The 19,722-nt window shown below is 38.3% G+C and overlaps 1 protein-coding gene across 1 annotated transcript in view; it reads left to right on the top strand.

Annotated features, from left to right (window-relative positions):
• Positions 1-3,564: 3,564 nt before the first annotated feature.
• LOC121389278 overlaps positions 3,565-19,722 on the top strand; it is a 24,105-nt gene continuing 7,947 nt past the window's right edge. Inside the window, exons 1-6 of the mRNA XM_041520873.1 lie at positions 3,565-3,667; positions 9,586-9,704; positions 10,728-10,937; positions 11,714-11,811; positions 16,146-16,231; positions 17,225-17,254. Of these exons, the coding sequence (XP_041376807.1) occupies positions 3,565-3,667; positions 9,586-9,704; positions 10,728-10,937; positions 11,714-11,811; positions 16,146-16,231; positions 17,225-17,254 (646 nt within the window). The remainder of the gene's footprint in view (positions 3,668-9,585; positions 9,705-10,727; positions 10,938-11,713; positions 11,812-16,145; positions 16,232-17,224; positions 17,255-19,722) is intronic.

Consider the following 19,722-nt stretch of genomic DNA (forward strand, 5'->3'; position numbering starts at 1 on the left):
AGCTCATTGAAATATATACAATTGTGAGTGCATGCTCTTATGAATCACTGTAAAATAAAGTGATGATATCAGAATGACTGGTGTTCGTAAAAGGTGAGCATATCCTGCCCAACATGTGGCACCCGTCATAAGCACAACCTACAGTCCTCAGTACATGTACACGGTTTTCACCAAAAAGATGGAAAGGCGTGTACAAGGTCAAAATAGGCTATTGCACCAGACATCGTTCTAATCGTGGGACACTGGTTGGGACAGTAAAACACCCCAAAAGAATGTTCCCACCGAGGTATTCGTTCCTACCGCCTAAGCACCCCCAACCAAACACTACCGCCTGAGCTAGATCTTACCTTTCACAATCGCTATAGACACATGGATATTATTTGTAAGGTGGCACTTCGAACTTCGACGGTGTCAGTGAATGAATGAGCCAACGTTTAATGACACATCAACAATCCGAAAAGATCGACTACTGGATGTCGGACTCGACCGTTCAGTGTCCACACTATCCTAGTTAATGCTAACACGTACATAAATATAGCTGCACGATATAAAGATCACAATGCCCAGTCGGGGTAATCTACTGCTTAAACCATCGAACTTAATTAAGGCTGGTAGAAAAGGAAATGCGTTCACACCCAGGTACCGGTTCCTATCCAGAGCGAGATATAACGACTCGGTGTAAAGTCACTACAAATACTTTTCTTTCAGTAAGAACTAATTATTAAGCCACTGTACAGAAAAGACATCACATACAGCTGAGGTGGCTTCCCGCGACAGCGTGTTTGAATCTTAATTAGATATAAGTACGAAAATAAGTTGAAATGAAACGAAAGAAAAAACTGGGCGCTAGATGATAGGCCAACCAATGATTCTCTGTCAGAAAGTGTCTTCTGCGAAGAATGTGAATTATTTTTTTCTCGCTGACAGGTAGCCTATATATAGTAGCAACACCACCGTGTCTGGGACACATTTCCTGGAGGTGTCGAAAACATTAAGCAGATTGATTGATTCATCAATTGATTGATTGATTGATTGATTGCAGTGGTTCTATTTCATCGCCATCACCACCATCATCACCACCATGATCATGATGATGATGATAATAATAATAATAATCGACCATCAGCATTATCATCACCATCAGCATCATCATCATCATAATAGTCCTTGGACCAGACACCGAAACCCTCCCCTAGGAATGTTTAAAGACAAGTAGTTTTATACCAAATTATATATCAATTCTATATCCGTTTGTCTGCAGCAAAAATGTTGGTGGCATGAAGAAAAATCGCGGTTTGAATAAGGATAGCAATGCACATTTTGTGTCCCAAAAGTGCTATATGGAAAAATAAAATATAGTGATAAAGTTGACATCTATATACTTGTTTTAACAGATATTGGGCCAAAATGGATACCCACAGGGTTTAAGATTTTTACAAGTATGACAGGTCAAATGCTATTGAAACAATGTTTAGTAGTCCTTACTAGTCCTTAAGTAATGTTGTTGAAATATCATTAAGTTGTCCCTCTATATTAAATACCAAGGATAATCAAGGATGCATTTGTTACTAAAACGTGAACAGAGATGCAAATATATAACTATCTTCAATGAATCTGGACAATTTTTCAATACTCAAAGTAAATCAGGAAGGAAGGAAGGAATGTTTTATTTTACGACGCACTCAACACATTTTATTTACGGTTATATGGCGTCAGACGAATGATTAAGGACCACACAGATATATATATATATATATATATATATATATATATATATATATATATATATATATATATATATATATATATAGAGAGAGAGAGAGAGAGAGAGAGAGAGAGAGAGATGAAACCCGCTGTCGCCACTTCATGGGATTTTTTATATGCACCATCCTGCACTGACTGGAACGAGAAATAACCCATCGAGGCCACCGACGGGGATCGATCCTAAACCGTCCCCGCATCAAGCAAGCGCGTTACCACTGGGCTACGTCCCGCCCCCGAAAGTATATCAAGACAAACATATACTGAGAGAGACATATGTGGAATGCTGGACGTACTCATTAAGGACATTTGGAGGTAGGAAGTAGTTACCCCCACAGGCATACACCGTGCTCTACTACTCGCATTAATCTGGCTAAACTAAAACAAACGAGTGTGCGATAAGGTTTAGTTTAACCTTTCCACATATTAATTATATTATGTCATTAAATAACAATAAGATCACAGATTACGTTTTATTGATTTATTCCCCAGAGTTAGAAATAAAGGAAAATAGAGAAAGTATTAAATCTGTTTCATACCTTTGTCTATACATAGAGATTCAGAACGGCATTGGCCTTCATACAAAGCTGTATGATAAAAGGCACGACTTCAGCTTTCCAATAGTGAGTTTTCCACCTGCATGTGCAGCATTCCTTCTACTTAGTGTTTCGTTGTTTACAGTTCACAATATCTGAAATACCGATATGCTAATTTTAAAGACCGACATAAGCCCTAAGTGCAACCAGCAAACGTTTCCCTAAAATTCGTGAACTATTCGATTGGTTCTCAACGTGGCCATTTGGTTTAACGTGAGGCGCCAAAATCAGTCTAGCGGGCGTTTTTCCACTCGGTCTAGTTGAACGCAGCCATGGTTCTGGTAAATAAGTTGTTTGAAAAGGGTTATTACATCCAGTGACAACAAGTGTTATTGTCATTTCAAAGGTCATTTCGCGATAAACTTATGTTTGATGCAATAACCTATTTTGACCTTGTACATGTCTTTTCATCTTTATGGTCAACATCCTGCACATTTTCACTCTGTACTTTGTGGCTGTAGGCTGTGCTCATGACGGGTGCCTCTGGTGGGACTACGCGCACCTTTAGCGAACACCTGATATCATCACTGTTTTATAGTTTTATCCTGTGCAAGTTTAGCAGTCCTGCTACTGATGGCATATGAGGGGTGACACCTGTTATTTAGAGAGTGGCTGTCCTCCTATGGACGAGCACCTGCTAATGGATCATGAAAGCAATCACGACATTCTTTCAACTCTGCCTTGTGCAGAGATACACTTTTGATATCGGTATACGGTTTTGTCTTTCGAATTAAATGTAACAATTCATCTATATCACAGCAGTTCATCTTGTACTAATTTGTGTTTGTAATATTTTCTGATTTACATTTCTATTTACATTGTGCTTAAGTTATTCTCAGGTGTATATAATTAGTATATACAATGAATATTGTCATTAGGCATATATAGCACTAGAAAAAGTCTTGGTTTTCGTTCCATTGTGATATTCCTCCGTATTTTCATGCAATTAAAATATAATATCTGTCATGTTCACAGTTTCTGGTATTCTACTTCTTCAGGCTCTGCTCTGGTTCCTCCATCAATATGTCCAACAGCTCTCTTGATATCATATCACCAACCGTCCATTTCATTGATAATGTTCCTTCTGAAATAACCCAGCCATCACCTTCTGGTTGGGGAATAGCGTGGGCTGCCTGGTATGACTGATACTAAATGACAGCTTGGTAATATGTTCTGTTGGTATGTATTATCAGGGCATCTCTGTAGGATGGAGGAGGCTGATGCATACTGTACCGTTGACAACAAACATATCCAGAAATTGCTCATATCACATTCTGTTTGTTATTGGTATCTGCACCCCCATATAGAAGGTATACAAAATGTTAGTACTTAAATATATCAACATCAATTTCTGCTGATCTTCTATGAGCTGACCGCATTCCAAGGAAATCTTGATAATATATTTGAGAAGCTAGAGCATTTCACAATCGTACTCTAGGGGTGGGGAGTTATCAGCAACCTTTCACTTGCGAAATTGTGTGCCAAACCAGAAATTATGCTAATATTGTAAAATGCACACAGAAACGCAAACTGCCAAGTTTAATTTGATATGAATGAATGAATGAATGTTTAACGACACCCCAGCACGAAACATGTATACATCGGCTATTGGGTGTCAAACTATGGTAAACGCAAATCTAAAGTGATGATCAACATCAATATAAAAATTCAACAGTTAAATAAAAACACAGTGTAACGAACTGTGTCAAAATACAAATATCACAGATATATAACATTAAAATTTAGAATAAAAGTCAGTATCACGTAAAAACTGCAATAAAAGTTCTGGAAGGAATTGAAATGATTCCATCACATTTCTTTGTCCAAATAAATCTTTTCGAGTTGCTGACAAATGCTAATACTCCACCAAAATGTGTCACACCGCCAGAAGACACTGACAGTGCTCACACTGAGATGGAGGATCTTTCTTCAACATAAATGAATGGGTCAAGTAAGTATGACCGATGGGGGCACGACACAATACTACCTCACCCTTCCTGCATTGCCGATTGGAGGACTGCCACTCTCCCAAGACCGGCTTGATGGCATGGAGGTTGTTCGCAACCGCACCGTCCCAATCGTGTTGCCAAGTCGAAAAGATAAATTGGTTAATACTATATTTAAAATCAGTATACGGTACACCAACCCTGGCATGAGGCAAATCCAAAGCAGACTTGGCAGCAGTATCTGCCTTTTCATTACCCCTGATACCAACATGGCTGAGCACCCAACAAAATACAACATCTTTATTGGCAATGATAAAATGACACACTTTCGTATCACCATCCCAATTAAGGGATGGTCCAATTTTGATATGAGTCAAAACCATACAGTCCGGGTATTCCTCAACCAGATGAACATTTCTCTTGACTGAGAAATGTCAAAAACATTACTGAAGTGGATGGTTGGTGTTCTGATGCTACAAGAGCTGGTTGACATATTAAGGGAGGAACCAGAGGAAAGGTCAAAATACAAAAGAAAAAATTACACAGAGAACCTAAACTACATTATGTTTGCGTCAGACGATAAGACTAAAATGGGAATCAACGTCAAGTGCTAGATATGACTGATATAAATAGTAAGCACAATTTAAACAGAAATGCGTTTCTAAAAATATTACAAGCTGCTGTAAAATAAATGAATTGTAAATTAACGTTTTAATGTTTCAACATATTATGTGTTTACATAGTAGATAAACTCATATACCCATGGGGAAAAATGGACCAGGCGTACTGGTAAAGGTTTGCCACCTAAAATGAGTCTACCCAAACACAAAATACAACAAGCTACTTACGTAGGTCAATGTTAAATATGACGGACTTACGAAATTCGCGCAGTGTGTTCCTTTTGCCCAGTAATAAGTCTTAGATTTGGTCTCTTTTTGGAAAGTGTTCACTTTATGTTTAAAACTGATTTCTAATATTTGTTTGCAAAGAATCCGATGGTGCTAACTCATTTGTAATAACATGTGTCCAACATGACCCCTCGGACCCCTAAATTATTTGCTGGTTTGAGATTTATATCAAAAACAAGGATGGCCAGTTCAATTATTAACATGTAGTTTTGAAATGCAAGATGCCATCATAATGCACACCATTCAGAATAGGAAATGGTGAAATTTTCTGATGGTTCACCAAAGGTCTTCTTAATTATTTTAATATATACTAACAAAAGAAACGCGAAATTTACCCACATTTGAGAAAACTATGTACAAATCATTATGTTGACCAATAGCCATCTTGTCAGCGTATCCAATTCCACAGACTAAAAAAACGAGTACAACGTCACGCACGTGCTAGATACGACCAAAATCGATCTGGAATGCACAAACGGGTGGATCAGAAATGCGAATTGCTGAAAATACTACAGGCCTGCTGTAACGCCAATAAATGAATCATTTTACGATAGCGATAAACGATGCGACTTAATGTTTCAGACATAGAGCTATGGGTTTGGACCGGAATGGATGCCAGAGGTTGCACGTGCTTTCGGTGTCCATATACCCTCATAGGGGAAAAAAAAACGTCGTCGTCGGTCCACCGGCCGTCCCAGAGTGACGTAGGACCGTGTCCGAACTCACATGCGTGATTTGTACCACCTAAACAGCCCGGCAGACAGTGGGAACCCACAACCGCCCCGTTTCTACACCACGGTATCGTTGAGGCCATCCATCTGAACTGTCGTGGTACAACAACGTGCTCACACAGCGACACCGCCTTGCACGACACAACTGGGCTGTTCTGTATCGGACAGTGGCGGAACCGACAGTGGCAGAACATCGTCTTCTCCGACGAAAGCCGCTACTGCTTAGATAGGGCCGACGGTTATGAGGGTGTGGAGGCGTCGAGGTGAGCGCTTCACAGATACGTGTGTTATGGAGAGGGACCGTTGGGGAGGGCCTTCCGTCATGCTGTGGGGTGCCAAACGTCGTGTACAACCTGTCATCTTCGACAACAACGGCCGAGGACGCGGCAGGGGCGTCACAGCACAGCGCTTGTTCGCGAAGAATCACGATGGTGCTGCCTTTTTTTCGCGGGTCACCGTCAGATGGTTTACCAGCACGACAACGCCAGGCCACACACGGCACCCACCCAGGCATTCCTGGACACCACAAAATCATCACAATGGACTGGCCAGCTTTAAGCCCGATTTATATCGAACTTGTGGGACAGGTTCAGGCATGGAACCAGCCCTTCCCGTGGTGATATACATGCTCCGTTTCGTGGACACCTACAACAACGAGGGCCTTCATCAGGAACCTCTTCATAAGGTGCGGCGGTCACCGGACACACCCGCTATTAGTGGACATGTTTGAGTGGCATTGACGCCATTGGAAATGGTGAAATTTTCTGACAATGCGTCGTTTTAAACATGTCACCAAATCCATCTTTACGAATATCTTCGATTATTTTAAGAACTTTGGGACGTTTTCAATGAGTGCAATAATCTACGTATTCGCGTTTCTTTTGGAGTTATATATATCTTATATATTTATTGCCAGTGTTGTAGCTGAACCGACAATTGATGCATGGTCAGTGCTGTTGACATCTTGCAAATCACTTGGCAGTGCCACTCACTCGGTGACCTTTGCATTTTGTAAGGGTCCTTCTGTGTCGTAAGATGCATTCTGAAGATATTTTGGGCCGGTTGTATACCATATGCACAATACAATCAATAATCGTATCCACATGTACATAATATATATATAATATATATATATATATATATATATATATATATATATATATATATATATATGAATGATATATTTGACCCCATCTTGTCAGTAAGGATGTTGTTGCATCTTCTTGAATATCTGAAACTTTAAGAGCCCAAATAATGGGAGGCCTGGAAACCTGGTAGACATTCACATAATACAGCCAAAGTCTTGACATTGGTATATGAATTATACCTCGTTGTAATGTTTATGATCTTTACCGAAAGCATAAAACAATCCACGTGTTTGGTAGTGCCTGTACGCCCCGACGAAGTATAGATAGCATGCAGCGCAAGACTAGGGAAAGCCTCAGTTTGGAATGAACAGAGGTCTGTATCTGAACTGCATATTCTTAGAAAGATATATCTATACTGGATATCCTGTGTGATACTTTCCATAAAGGGACATTCCTGAGTTTGCTGTAATTGTTAAGATGTCATCAACTGACAGATACATTTTAACGATTGTAATTGCATAAGATATTAGCGGCTGTATATTAAACGTGTTTCTGATCGTTCTAATATTTGTACTAGGTTAACTTTCATTTTAGTTCCTAAAATATATTTGTTGGTACGTACGAAATTATTTGAAGACAAAATCCAGTTTGAACTTCACACAAATATTAAGCCGACCAGAAACACATTGAATATACAGACAGTAATATTCTAAACAAGAAAATATATTTAATACGTAAGTTTAAACGTAGAAATAGTTTATTAGTCTGAAACATCTTACAATGCAGCCAGGAATATCCTTTTAAAGCACGAGAGAGAGAGAGAGAGAGAGAGAGAGAGAGAGAGAGAGAGAGAGAGAGAGAGAGAGAGAGAGAGAGAGAGAGAGAGAGAGAGAGAGAGAGAGAGAGCTATAGTTTTGCCTAAAGCCGAAAATAGCATAATAGTGTAAGTGAAGAAACTAGGTTTCTGTGATTCAAAATTAGTGACATTTAAACTACAGTTAAAGTTTCTGTTTAACAACGCCACTAGAGCACACTGATGTTTTAACCGTCGGCTATTGGATGTCGAACATTTGATATTATTTGAAACAAGGAAGGAAATGTTTTATTTAACGACGCACTCAACACATTTTATTTACGCTTATATGGCGTTGGACATATGGTTATAGACCACACATATATTGAGAGAGGAAACCCGCTGTCACCTCTTCATGGGCTACCCTTTCCGATAAGCAACAAGGGATCTTTTATATGCACCATCCCACACAGGGTAGCACATACCACGGCCTTTGATATACCAGTATTTGAAAGTCTCGAGGGAAACCCTGTGCATTTTTCCATTAACAGCAAGTGATCGTTTGTATGCACCATCCCAGAGACAGGACACTACGTACCACAGCGAACCAGTGTCAGACATGTTTTGGAAGTATTATTCCTATATATAAAAATATGATGTATCGATAGTGACAGTGATCACAATGGATCAGTCATCAATGTCAAATTGTCTGTTAGTCTCAACATGGTACAGGTCCGATTTGCAATGCGGTAATTGTGTTTCATTGTTCCCGTTTAGAAATAATCCTGCTAAGTGCACATAGCTATTTTTGTTAACAACAAGGCGTTCTTCCTACCCACGATATTTGATAAACAGCCCCTGGGCAAGGGTTAGAACAACGGTTGTAACGAGTCGAAATCGGAAGTGTTGTTCTGGAAAATTACGAGACATGCAGAGAGGATAATACACTAGTTTCCAGGTAATCAGAGACGTATTTCAGTATCTGACTCCCCTAGGCTATTAATATTTCTGCGCCCTCTCTCTCTCTCTCTCTCCACCCCACGCATTCAAAACCATAACAGTAATGTCATGTAGGTTGCGTACGAAATAACGGTCGAAATTAGTAACATACAAATCACCATAATTTGTTTATTTTGTTTGAAGACACCGCTGTAGTCCGTTTGCGTTAAAAGATAACCAATGAATTGGCATTTAACAGATAAATGTTATAACGTGTATTAAAGGGACATTCCCGAGTTTGCTGCATTGTAAGATGTTTCCGACTAATAAAATATTTCTACGATTAAACTTACATATTAAATATATTTTTTCTTGTTTAGAATATCAATGTCTGTATATTCAATGTGTTTCTGGTCGTCTTAATATTTGTAAGAAGCTCAAACTGGATTTTGTCTTCAAATAATTTCGTACGTACGAACAAATATATTTCAGAAAATAAAATGAAATCTAACCTAGTACACAGTAGAACGATCGGAAACACGTTTAACATAGAGCCACTAATATCTTATGCCGAAAAATATATATGATATGTAATTGCAATCGTTAAAAAGTCTCTGTTAGTCGATAACATCTTAAAAATTGCAACAAACTCAAGAATGTCCCTTTAAATCTTCTCTTTGTTTTCTGTTTGGAATACTAAATGTCTGTGACTTTTTTTTACTATTGAAACAGGTGCGTTCCCCGTGTAGATAACAGAGTTATAACATCTATTGTTACATTTAGTGATATTTATATTTTGCATTTCTTTTCGTTTTTCTTCCAGTGTGTTTTATAGCTATCAGTGGTCTCCGTCCAAGGCAGATTGAGGAAATAGTTTCCGAACACAACGCTTACAGACGTCTGGTAGCTCAAAGATACAACATATCAAACATTAACAAACTGGTAAGTTACTCAAATGCATAAGTATATAACTCAAATGTACAACATATCAAACATGAACAAACTGGTAAGTTACTCAAATACCTAAGTATAAAACTCAAATAACAACATATCAAACATGAACAAACTGGTAAGTTACTCAAATACATAAGTATATAACTCAACTATACAACATATCAAAGATAAACAAACTGGTAAGATACTCAAATACATAACTAACACAAATACAACATATCACACATGAACAAAGCGGTAAGTTACTCAGATGCATAATGGATTCAAAGATACAACATATGAAATATGAACAAACTGGTAAGTTACTCAAATACATAATGAACTCAAATATACAAGATATAAAACATGAACAAACTAGTAAGTTACTCAAATACATAAGTATATAACTCAAAGATACAACATATCAAACATGAACAAACCGATAAGTTAATCAAATAAACAATGAACTCAACGATACAACATATTAAGCACGAACAAACTGGTTGGTTACTCACATACATAACTAACTCAACGATACAACATATCAAACATGAAAAAACTGGTAAGATACTAAAATACATAATTAACTCAAGCATACAACATATCAAACATGAACAAACCATAAGTTACTGATTTTCCAGTTAAATTTTAAAAACAACTGAGATAGATTGTAAATTGCCTGGAGGAATCACCCAATTTGTTAACAATGAAACTGTCTGCCGTTTTTCAAATTGACTGTAACATATAAACTTACACTGTTAAAGATCGCCTGAAGAGTGGCGGTCCTCCTACGGACGAGCATCTCATAGTGGATCATGGAAGCAATCACGACTTTGCCAAACATCCTTTCGATTCCTCCTTGTGCAGATACGATTTTGATATGGGAATACGGTCTTGTCGTTCCGAATTCTGCATTGTGTGCATGGATATGGGAATATTTAACTACGTAACACGTTAGAAGAGTGTTAAGTCACTCTAACCTAATTACTTTCCATGACCTGGGGATAAACACCTAAATTTGAATCGTTTCAGATATGGAGCAGTGATCTTCATAACAGAGCGCGTCATTTAATCGCATGCAGTCACAAGTCACGGAGGACGCGTGCGTCACACGAGAGTCTGGGACGCAGTAGATCAGGCGGCGTCCGGTCTGTACTGACCACGTGGTTCGAGGAGAGCAGACACTTCTTACCCGAACACCAGGCGTGTCTTCCCTGGGACAGCTGTGACAGGTTCAGGCGGGTTCGTACCGGTTTATGATCGGACTATTTAAATTGACATTCCTGAGTTTGCTACATTGTAAGATGTTTCCGGTTAATAAAATATTTCTACGATTAAATTTACATATTAAATATATTTTCTTGTTTAGAATATCAGTGTCTGTATATTCAATGTGTTTCTGGTCGTCTTAATATTTGTAAAAAAACACAAAATGGATTTCGTCTTCAAATAATTTCGTACGTACTAAAAACTATATTTTAGGAAATAAAATGAAATTTAACCTAGTGCAAATATTAGAACGATAAGAAATATACAGCCACTGATATATTATGCAGAAAAATAGATTTGATATGTAATTACAATCGTTAAAATGTCTCTGTTAGTCGATAACAACTTCAAAAATGCATCTAACTCAGGAATGTCCCTTTAATCCGTTTGATTCATCCAAATGTTCATTCAAACTCTCTCCTTAGGAGATTTAGCCCCCAATAATTCTGAATCAGAAATAATATTGGTAGTAAATCTTGAGGTAGACATGAATTTTACTTGTAGTATGCAGGACATTGCATTTCAGGACATCTAGTTTTACAACTAGAAACATTGCTTTGCGCCGGAGATCTCAGACAGCTCTCCCAATGTCTACTTACTTCCGCTGTGCATGACTAACATACTTTACCCACTTGCCCACCCACTTAGCCAATAAAGCAACCAAATAATCACCCACTCACTCACTAACCCACTAAATAAGAACAGGTACTTAGTTTTGTTTATATGTTGTGTTGTGTGTTAAATTCTAGATGGTGAATGCCGATCAGACTGCTGTAGGCTGTTCCGTGACGTCATGCGGCCCTTCGGAACACAGACACCGGGTCTTGTTATGTCTTTACGAGGGAGGGTAAGTGAACATCCATTTTAATTCCAACAATATTACTTTTATCGTCAACAGCGCCTGCCGCCAGCGCGGTAGCAACAGGGGAAGGAACTCGTCTCGGCTTGCTGTTACTTCCAGCGCCACAATTCCCTGTGGTGAAGCGTATGACGTCTTTCCAGTAAAAGTGTCCCACACGTCGTGGTACAAATATAGCCCTATTTCTGGCATGTGGCACCTATCTGCAAGACAATATGATGAAATATATTTATATGGATTATCCCGATTTGTACTCATTGTAACGTTGTAACGTTTTCAGTCAATATAGCATTTTTCATTTATTAAAGTACACAAATTATGCTTTATATATATATATATATATATATATATATATATATATATATATATATATATATAAATCACTATAAATATTATCAAGGTATGATGACTAGATAAATTTCTATATTTTCGGTTTCGGACCAAAACTATAGATTTTGCGACGGAACTACTTTTACACTAGTTAGGATCAGTAAACGGATGTCGCATTGTTCAAAATACTTACTGTTTTATCTCCAGTTGATTTTTTGATTTTTAAAAATCGTGCTGAACACACAAAAAAGAAAGAAAATAAATAAATGGTTATTTAAGAACTTTTGTTTTGGTGTATAAATTTTGTAGGCGACAAGGTATTCAACACATGTGGACATACTAGTCGGGGAAATGTGAACTAACACAGTTCATTTCATGAATTTTCCGTGTTATGTGGATTGCTGGATAAATAAAATAACTGGTTAGTGTACTAAGATATCGGCTTTATCCTTCATGCGCAATTCTAACCCTAAATGGTTATAGCAGTTCAACATGAAATTATGCCTAAAATAATTTCGGACTAAAGTTGTTTGTTTTTACACAACCTCCAGACAATCACAGTTTTAAATAATTACAGTCAAAATGAATTCCAAATGTGTTTTATTTGAAACTTGTTAATAAACTTGTTTTATCAAGCAGATGTATTTCACTTGAATAAATTAATCCGCTATTTTAAAGGGACATTCCTGAGTTTGCTGCAATTTGTAAGACGTTATCGACTAACAGAGACGTTTTGACGACTGTAATTACATATCAAATATATTTTTCTGCAAAAATATTAGTGGCTGTATAATAAACGTGTTTCTAATCGTTCTAATATTTCATTTCATGTCCTATATTCGTACGTACGAAATTATTTGAAGACAAAATCCACTTTGGGCTTCTTATAAATATTAAGACGACCAGAAACATCTTGAATATACAGACACTGATATTCTAAACAAGAAAATCTATTTATTACGTTTAATCGTAGAAATATTTTATTAGTCTGAAACATATTACAATGCAGCAAAGTCAGGAATGTCCCTTTATGATATTTTTAACCATATGGGTAATAATACAGTTTATTTCTGTTTTTATTATTATTATTTTTATTTATTTAACAACGCACTCAACACATTTTCTTTACGGTTATATGACGTCAGACATATGGTTAAGGACCACACATATATTGAGAGAGGAAACCTGCTGTCGCCACTTCATGGGCTACTCTTTTTCGATTAGCAGCAAGGGATCTTTTATATGCACCATCCCACAGACAGGGTAGTACATACCACGGCCTTTGATATGCCAGTCGTGGTGCACTTGCTGGGACGAGAAATAGCCCAATGGGCCTGCCGACGGGGATCGATCCCAAACCGACTACACATTGAGCGAGCGCTTTACCACTGGGTTACTTTACCTGTCACTTTACCTATGACTATGAACAAATATTAAATGTGCAAGTTTCACCAAAGAGATGAAAAAGTATGAACAGGTTCAAAATATGGAATAGCATCAGCCATAATTTTGGTTAGTGATGCATCGTCGTATTTAGTTGATATAGCCTCCAAATCTCCACCATAAAACGGTTTGAATGCCCCGAAGAGTCCCTGGACATCATGACCCCAATGGAACAAACTTCTGCGACATAATGATATGCGTTGTTTGAAATCTGCATACAATGAACATGCCCCAAGATATTTAAGAAGTTGTAATATGTAAATAACACAAGCTGGAGCAGAAGGTATATTGCTCTACATAAAAGGAAATTTTACTATTGGAAAGTTGAAGTCATCCCGTTTGTTATACAGCTTAGTTTGGAGACCAGTGTCGCTTTATATCTCGCGTGAAAACCAATGCACCACGACTGGTATATCAAAGGCTGTGGTATGCGTTGTTCTGTCTGTGGGAAAATGCATATTAAAAAGACCCCTTGTAAACTTTATAAACTGTTGCTCATTATTGTATCAATGTAGTCAGTGTAGCACAGAATATTTTTTTCTCTCTCTCTCTCAAATGTTTTGTCTCGTTCCAACCAGTGTACCACAACTGGTCAGAGGCCGTGGAATATGCTTTCCTGTCTGTAGGAAAGTGCACATAAAAGAAATCCCTTTCTACTAATCGTTGTGTGCTCTAATACAAATAAATGTTGTCATCCAGATTTGTGCATTTTTATTTAAATCGGGCAAACATAAGCCTATAGACCCCACTCCCCTTTACAAACAATGGGAGCCCGTACGCCTATAGACCCCACTCCCCTTTACAAACAATGGGAGCCAGTACGCCTATAGACCCCACTCCCCTTTACAAACAATGGGAGCCCGTACGCCTATAGACCCCACTCCCCTTTACAAACAATGGGAGCCCGTACGCCTATAGACCCCACTCCCCTTTACAAACAATGGGAGCCCGTACGCCTATACTGCCATCGAAAACAAAATAAGAAACTGCTGATTTATAAATATTCATTCGATATACAGATATATGATTTTGATTATGGACAATTGTTTTGTCGTTCACATTTATTGGCCTTAGTAGCACTTGCACTGTTAACTAGTATTACCACAAATCTGAAGTACAGTGACCTAGATTCCGTGGCAATCAGGTTTTTGACCCACTCCAATTACTCCAGATCCGCCTGACGGTTTCGGATATTTAGCCCTGACCTGTCCTGACCATCCCGCCTGTGATGTATCTACAGATTGGTACATCTTGTGTGGAAGGTAACCCGGTATCAGATATTATCACTCCATGGAGTTAAGCTGGCAGCCACTACACAGCCAGAATGTGATCAATTAAATTTATCTCCATCCCTGATGAGCCTCTTGTTGACTGCTTGACAAGTTAGCGGATCAGTGATCGGGTCTAGCGTCGCTTCACACTCTCGGCGGATCCGCAATCAACTGGCGATGACGTCAGACTAGATAGCACCAACATGAATGTAGATAAATTTATACTGGGCTCGGTGGTGTCGTGGTTAAGCGATCGGAAATAAGGCTGGTAGATACAGGGTTCGCATCCCGGTACCTTTGGCTCCCACCCAGAGCAAGTTTTAACGACTCAATGGGTAGGTGTAAGACCACTACACCCTCTTCTCTCTCACTAACCACTAATAACTAACCCATTGTCCTGGACAGACAGCCCAGATAGCTGAGATGTGTGTCCAGGACAGCGTGCTTGAACATTAATTGGATATATGCACGAATATAAGTTGAAATGGAATGATATATCTATATGCAATGCACTCAACTGAGTACACGGAGTCCGAGATTGTGCCAGGGAGAGACATGTTTTAACATTAACTGGATATAGGCACGTTAATATGTTATCCTATCCTAAGTGCATATTTTCTTAGGCGTTAGAAACGGGTGATGGTTGGACGGGGGAACTAAGTACCTTCCTCCATTCAGAAGATGAGATGGACATAATATGCACTGATCACCCAAACCCCCGGATGATAGAGGCCATTAATATCAGCCACCCACCCAGCCACCCCCGTTGCTGTATTCATAGTCATATTTACTCTCAGCTATATAATTCAATAATACTAGAATAACAGGAACAAAAGGGAATTACTCAAAGTTACAAAAGAAATCAATTACAACCTCTGGCAACAACAATGCCCATCATCCATGCAACAAGGGGCTGTCTAGGATCGATCCCCGTCGGTGGACCTATTGGGCTATTTCTCGTTCCAGTCAGTGCTCCACAACTGGTGTAACACAGGCCGTGATATGTGCTATCCTGTATGTGGGATGGTGCATACAAAAGATCCCTTGCTTGTAATCGAAAAGAGTAGCCCATGAAGTGGCGACAGCCGGTTTCTTCTCTCTCGATATCTGTGTGGTCCTTAACCATATTATGTCTGACGCCATATAACCGTAAATAAAATGTGTTGAGTGCGTCGTTAAATAAAACAGTTCCTTCTTCTTCTTCTTCTTCTTCCATGTAACAAAGTGGCTGTGCAATATGTAACACATTTGATGACGAGCGACTCAATCATGTTTCAGATCCGAGGACACGTTTAGCTTCAAAACTGGGCCGAGTTGTACTCACTGCGGCGATTCGGCGCCATTTTGTGAACAAGATCTGTGTGGTAAGTTACACGTGTTGTGTGCGTGAGGTTTGAAGGTGGGTGGTCACACGCACGTTACTCTACTAAGGGCAGATTACGTGAACTGAAATATAAACCGCGTAATCCCCTATACAGCTAGCGCGCGATACCATAAGCCGTTTTGTAAACATTTGTTTTTCAAATAGCATTTGATAAAATGATCACGTTTAGTGTTCCAAGTTTTGGTTATGCAGCATTCATTTCTGTGTTTATATGCAAGGTCAGTGGTTTGACTTTCTATGTTTGAGATAATAAAAATAATCTCATATTGAAAAAGAAAATAATTTGCGTAACTGCCAGAGGAGGCTGGAGGACGTCTCAGACTGTCAACTGTCACGACGAAGTTGGCCAACTAGACAGATGTGTTGTATTTTTCTCCAACTACCAACGGATGCGCTCAGAGTAAACAACTAATCGGTCATAGGAGTTGCATTACGACGAGAATCGAGCTGTAAGAGCGCTCAGTCGCAGAAGTCGAGAGATCAGTGGGTTGGCCAACTCCATCATGGCAGTTGCTAGTCTGAACCTGACATACTCTTAACCAATCAGTTATGTATGTTGTTGCCTCAACTTGGCTAAACGATAAATACGAAGTCATGTACATCTGTTATTGCTAAGTTGTCAGATTATATCTGTTGCGACAAACATAGAAATTGACACTCGGTTCGAAATCATGATCAATTTGTTAACACCACATTTTCCCAAAATATCCCCACACTAAAAACCACACCCACAACACCCTAAACATTACACCACAACATTTGGGGGAAGTACCACTAAAAAATCAAGAAAAACCCCAACCCCAACAACAACAATAAAACAACAAAAACAAAAGCCCCAAAACAAGCTACTCTAATACATATTTTATTGTACTTGTATATACATGTATTACTATAAAAATTCTATGAATGCTATGTATTTTCCACAAATATTTTTTTAACGAGTATACAAACATGTTTTTCCTTCTTTTTTCAGTTCCATGCAACGACCACAACGGCAACTGTGGTAAGATTCCTGCAATGTAATATTTGTCCATAACAGGTTTCTGCATAAAGTATAATGACATATACAGGCACGCAATATAAATACGCAAACAACGAAAAGGATCCCATCCACATAGCTAAACCCCCCCCCCCCCCAAAAAAAAAAAAACAAAAAAAAAAAAAACACCCAACAACAAAGAACACAGACCCAAAACACTAGCAAAAAAAAAAATGAAAATAAAATAAAAAGACCACAATTCCTCAATTAAAACAAAAACAAAACACACCAATTTTTTTATTCATTTCAACTTATTTGTATGCTTTATTCAATGAAGGTTCAAGCACCCTGTTCTGGGCACACACACCTCAGCTATTTGGACTGTCTGTCTATGACAGTGGTTAGTTGTTAGTTGTTAGTGGTTAGTGAGAGATAAGAGGGTGTGTTGGTCTTACCCACTGAGTCGTTAAAACTCGTTCTGGGTGGGAACCGGTACCGGGCTGCGAACCCTGTACTTACCAGTCTTATTTCCGATGGATCAACCACGACAGCACCGAGGTCAAAACGGAACAAAACAACAACGATAATTGTTATTTGCATAGCATAATATTGTTTACTAAAGTGTGTACCGAAATGTTTTTAACAGACTATCCTATTCACAATAGACTAAATGTCATATTATTCTTAGCTTAGTATGATGACAGTAGCCTCGAACGCTGCCAACTGACACTGTGTTTTTAAAGAATTCGACATACATGTATATATAAAAATAATATCTCATCGATTGTATGGCAATGGCTGGTACAGAAAGTCACGTAAGCCTAGCCGACTAATATGTGTTCTGCCCAATCTAATCTTGCACATACTTTATTTCTTGATGTCTTTACTTCTTTAAGATACCTATTTTGCAAGATGATAATATAATACAAGCTGTGCAATTAATATATTATAAATGAAATTAAAATTGTTTCCGCCAAACACTAGAGGAATTAACATTAGTCCTAACTTTTAAATTCGATCGAATATCGCTTAGTTTGGTAGACGTGATCCGTTTCCAGATTTAACCGGTCCCAGGGAACGACTCTCCAAAAATAAAAATAATTTAGAAAATCAAACTGAAAATAAACACGAAAATAACCAATTAAATTTACATTTATTTGATTATTGATAGTAATTTTCAGACGTTTGACATATGTGTAAGGCTTCTACCAAGGTAGCACCACTACCATGGCTAGTGATATTCAGTGTCGGGCTAATAAATAACTACTATTCCTATGTTCGACAACTAATGCAAAACAAGTTGCCTAATGCTGCATTTAAGTCTGCTTTGTAAATGTGAATATCCTGTCTCCAACCAAACCCTAGTGTTTCTAAGTCTGCTTTGTAAATGTGAATATTCTGTCTCCAACCAAACCCTAGTGTTTCGAAGTCTGCTTTGTAAATGTGAATATCCTGTCTCCAACCAAACCCTAGTGTTTCGAAGTCTGCTTTGTAAATGTGAATATCCTGTCTCCAACCAAACCCTAGTGTTTCTAAGTCTGCTTTGTAAATGTGAATATCCTGTCTCCAACCAAACCCTAGTGTTTCTAAGTCTGCTTTGTAAATGTGAATATCCTGTCTCCAACCAAACCCTAGTGTTTCTAAGTCTGCTTTGTAAATGTGAATATCCTGTCTCCAACCAAACCCTAGTGTTTCTAAGTCTGCTTTGTAAATGTGAATATCCTGTCTCCAACCAAACCCTAGTGTTTCTAAGCTCTATCTGCCGCTTTCGGTGATATATTTGATTATTACTACAGTATTAGTAAAATTGTATTCACTTAAAGTAAAGTAGAGCTAGTGAATTTTTAATCATGGTTGGTAAGTGTTTAAAAACACTGATTGAAGTTATGTATGTGTACTAAGCAATGGTGACGTATTACACGTATTGCTGATGACAGTAGCCGTGAATCGGTTTGAAATTTTAATGTATCGAATTACCATTTTGTTTGTTTGCTGTGTTTAACGACACTACTAGAGCACATCGATATACTAGTACTTGTCTTTAGCCACTAGATGCCACACATTTGGTAAATGTTGCAAATAGTCTGAGAGGAAACCAGTAAATTTTCCCATAACAAATATATATATATATGAACCTCTTCCATACACTTTTCCACAGATAGAACAGCACATACTACGGTCTTTGCCGATTTTGTTTGTTCGTAATTGCACGTAAAAGCAGCAGTTTGCTATACATTATATCATATTTTATTAATTGGAGTACGTCTAATCGGTAAACTATACCCCTAGGGTTCATGGGTACAAGGTAGATTGATTTTTTCCCCATTCCAGCCAGTGTCCCACGACTGACATATCAAATGCCATGGTATGTGCTCTCCTGTTTGGCAAAGTGCATATGACAGATATCTTGCTGCTAATGGAAATTGCAGTGGATTTTCCGTAAGACAACATGTTAGAATTATCGAATGTTTGACATCCGGTGTGCTCTAGTG

This window comes from Gigantopelta aegis, chromosome 14 (genome assembly GCF_016097555.1).
Source record: "Gigantopelta aegis isolate Gae_Host chromosome 14, Gae_host_genome, whole genome shotgun sequence".
NCBI lineage: Eukaryota > Metazoa > Mollusca > Gastropoda > Neomphalida > Peltospiridae > Gigantopelta > Gigantopelta aegis.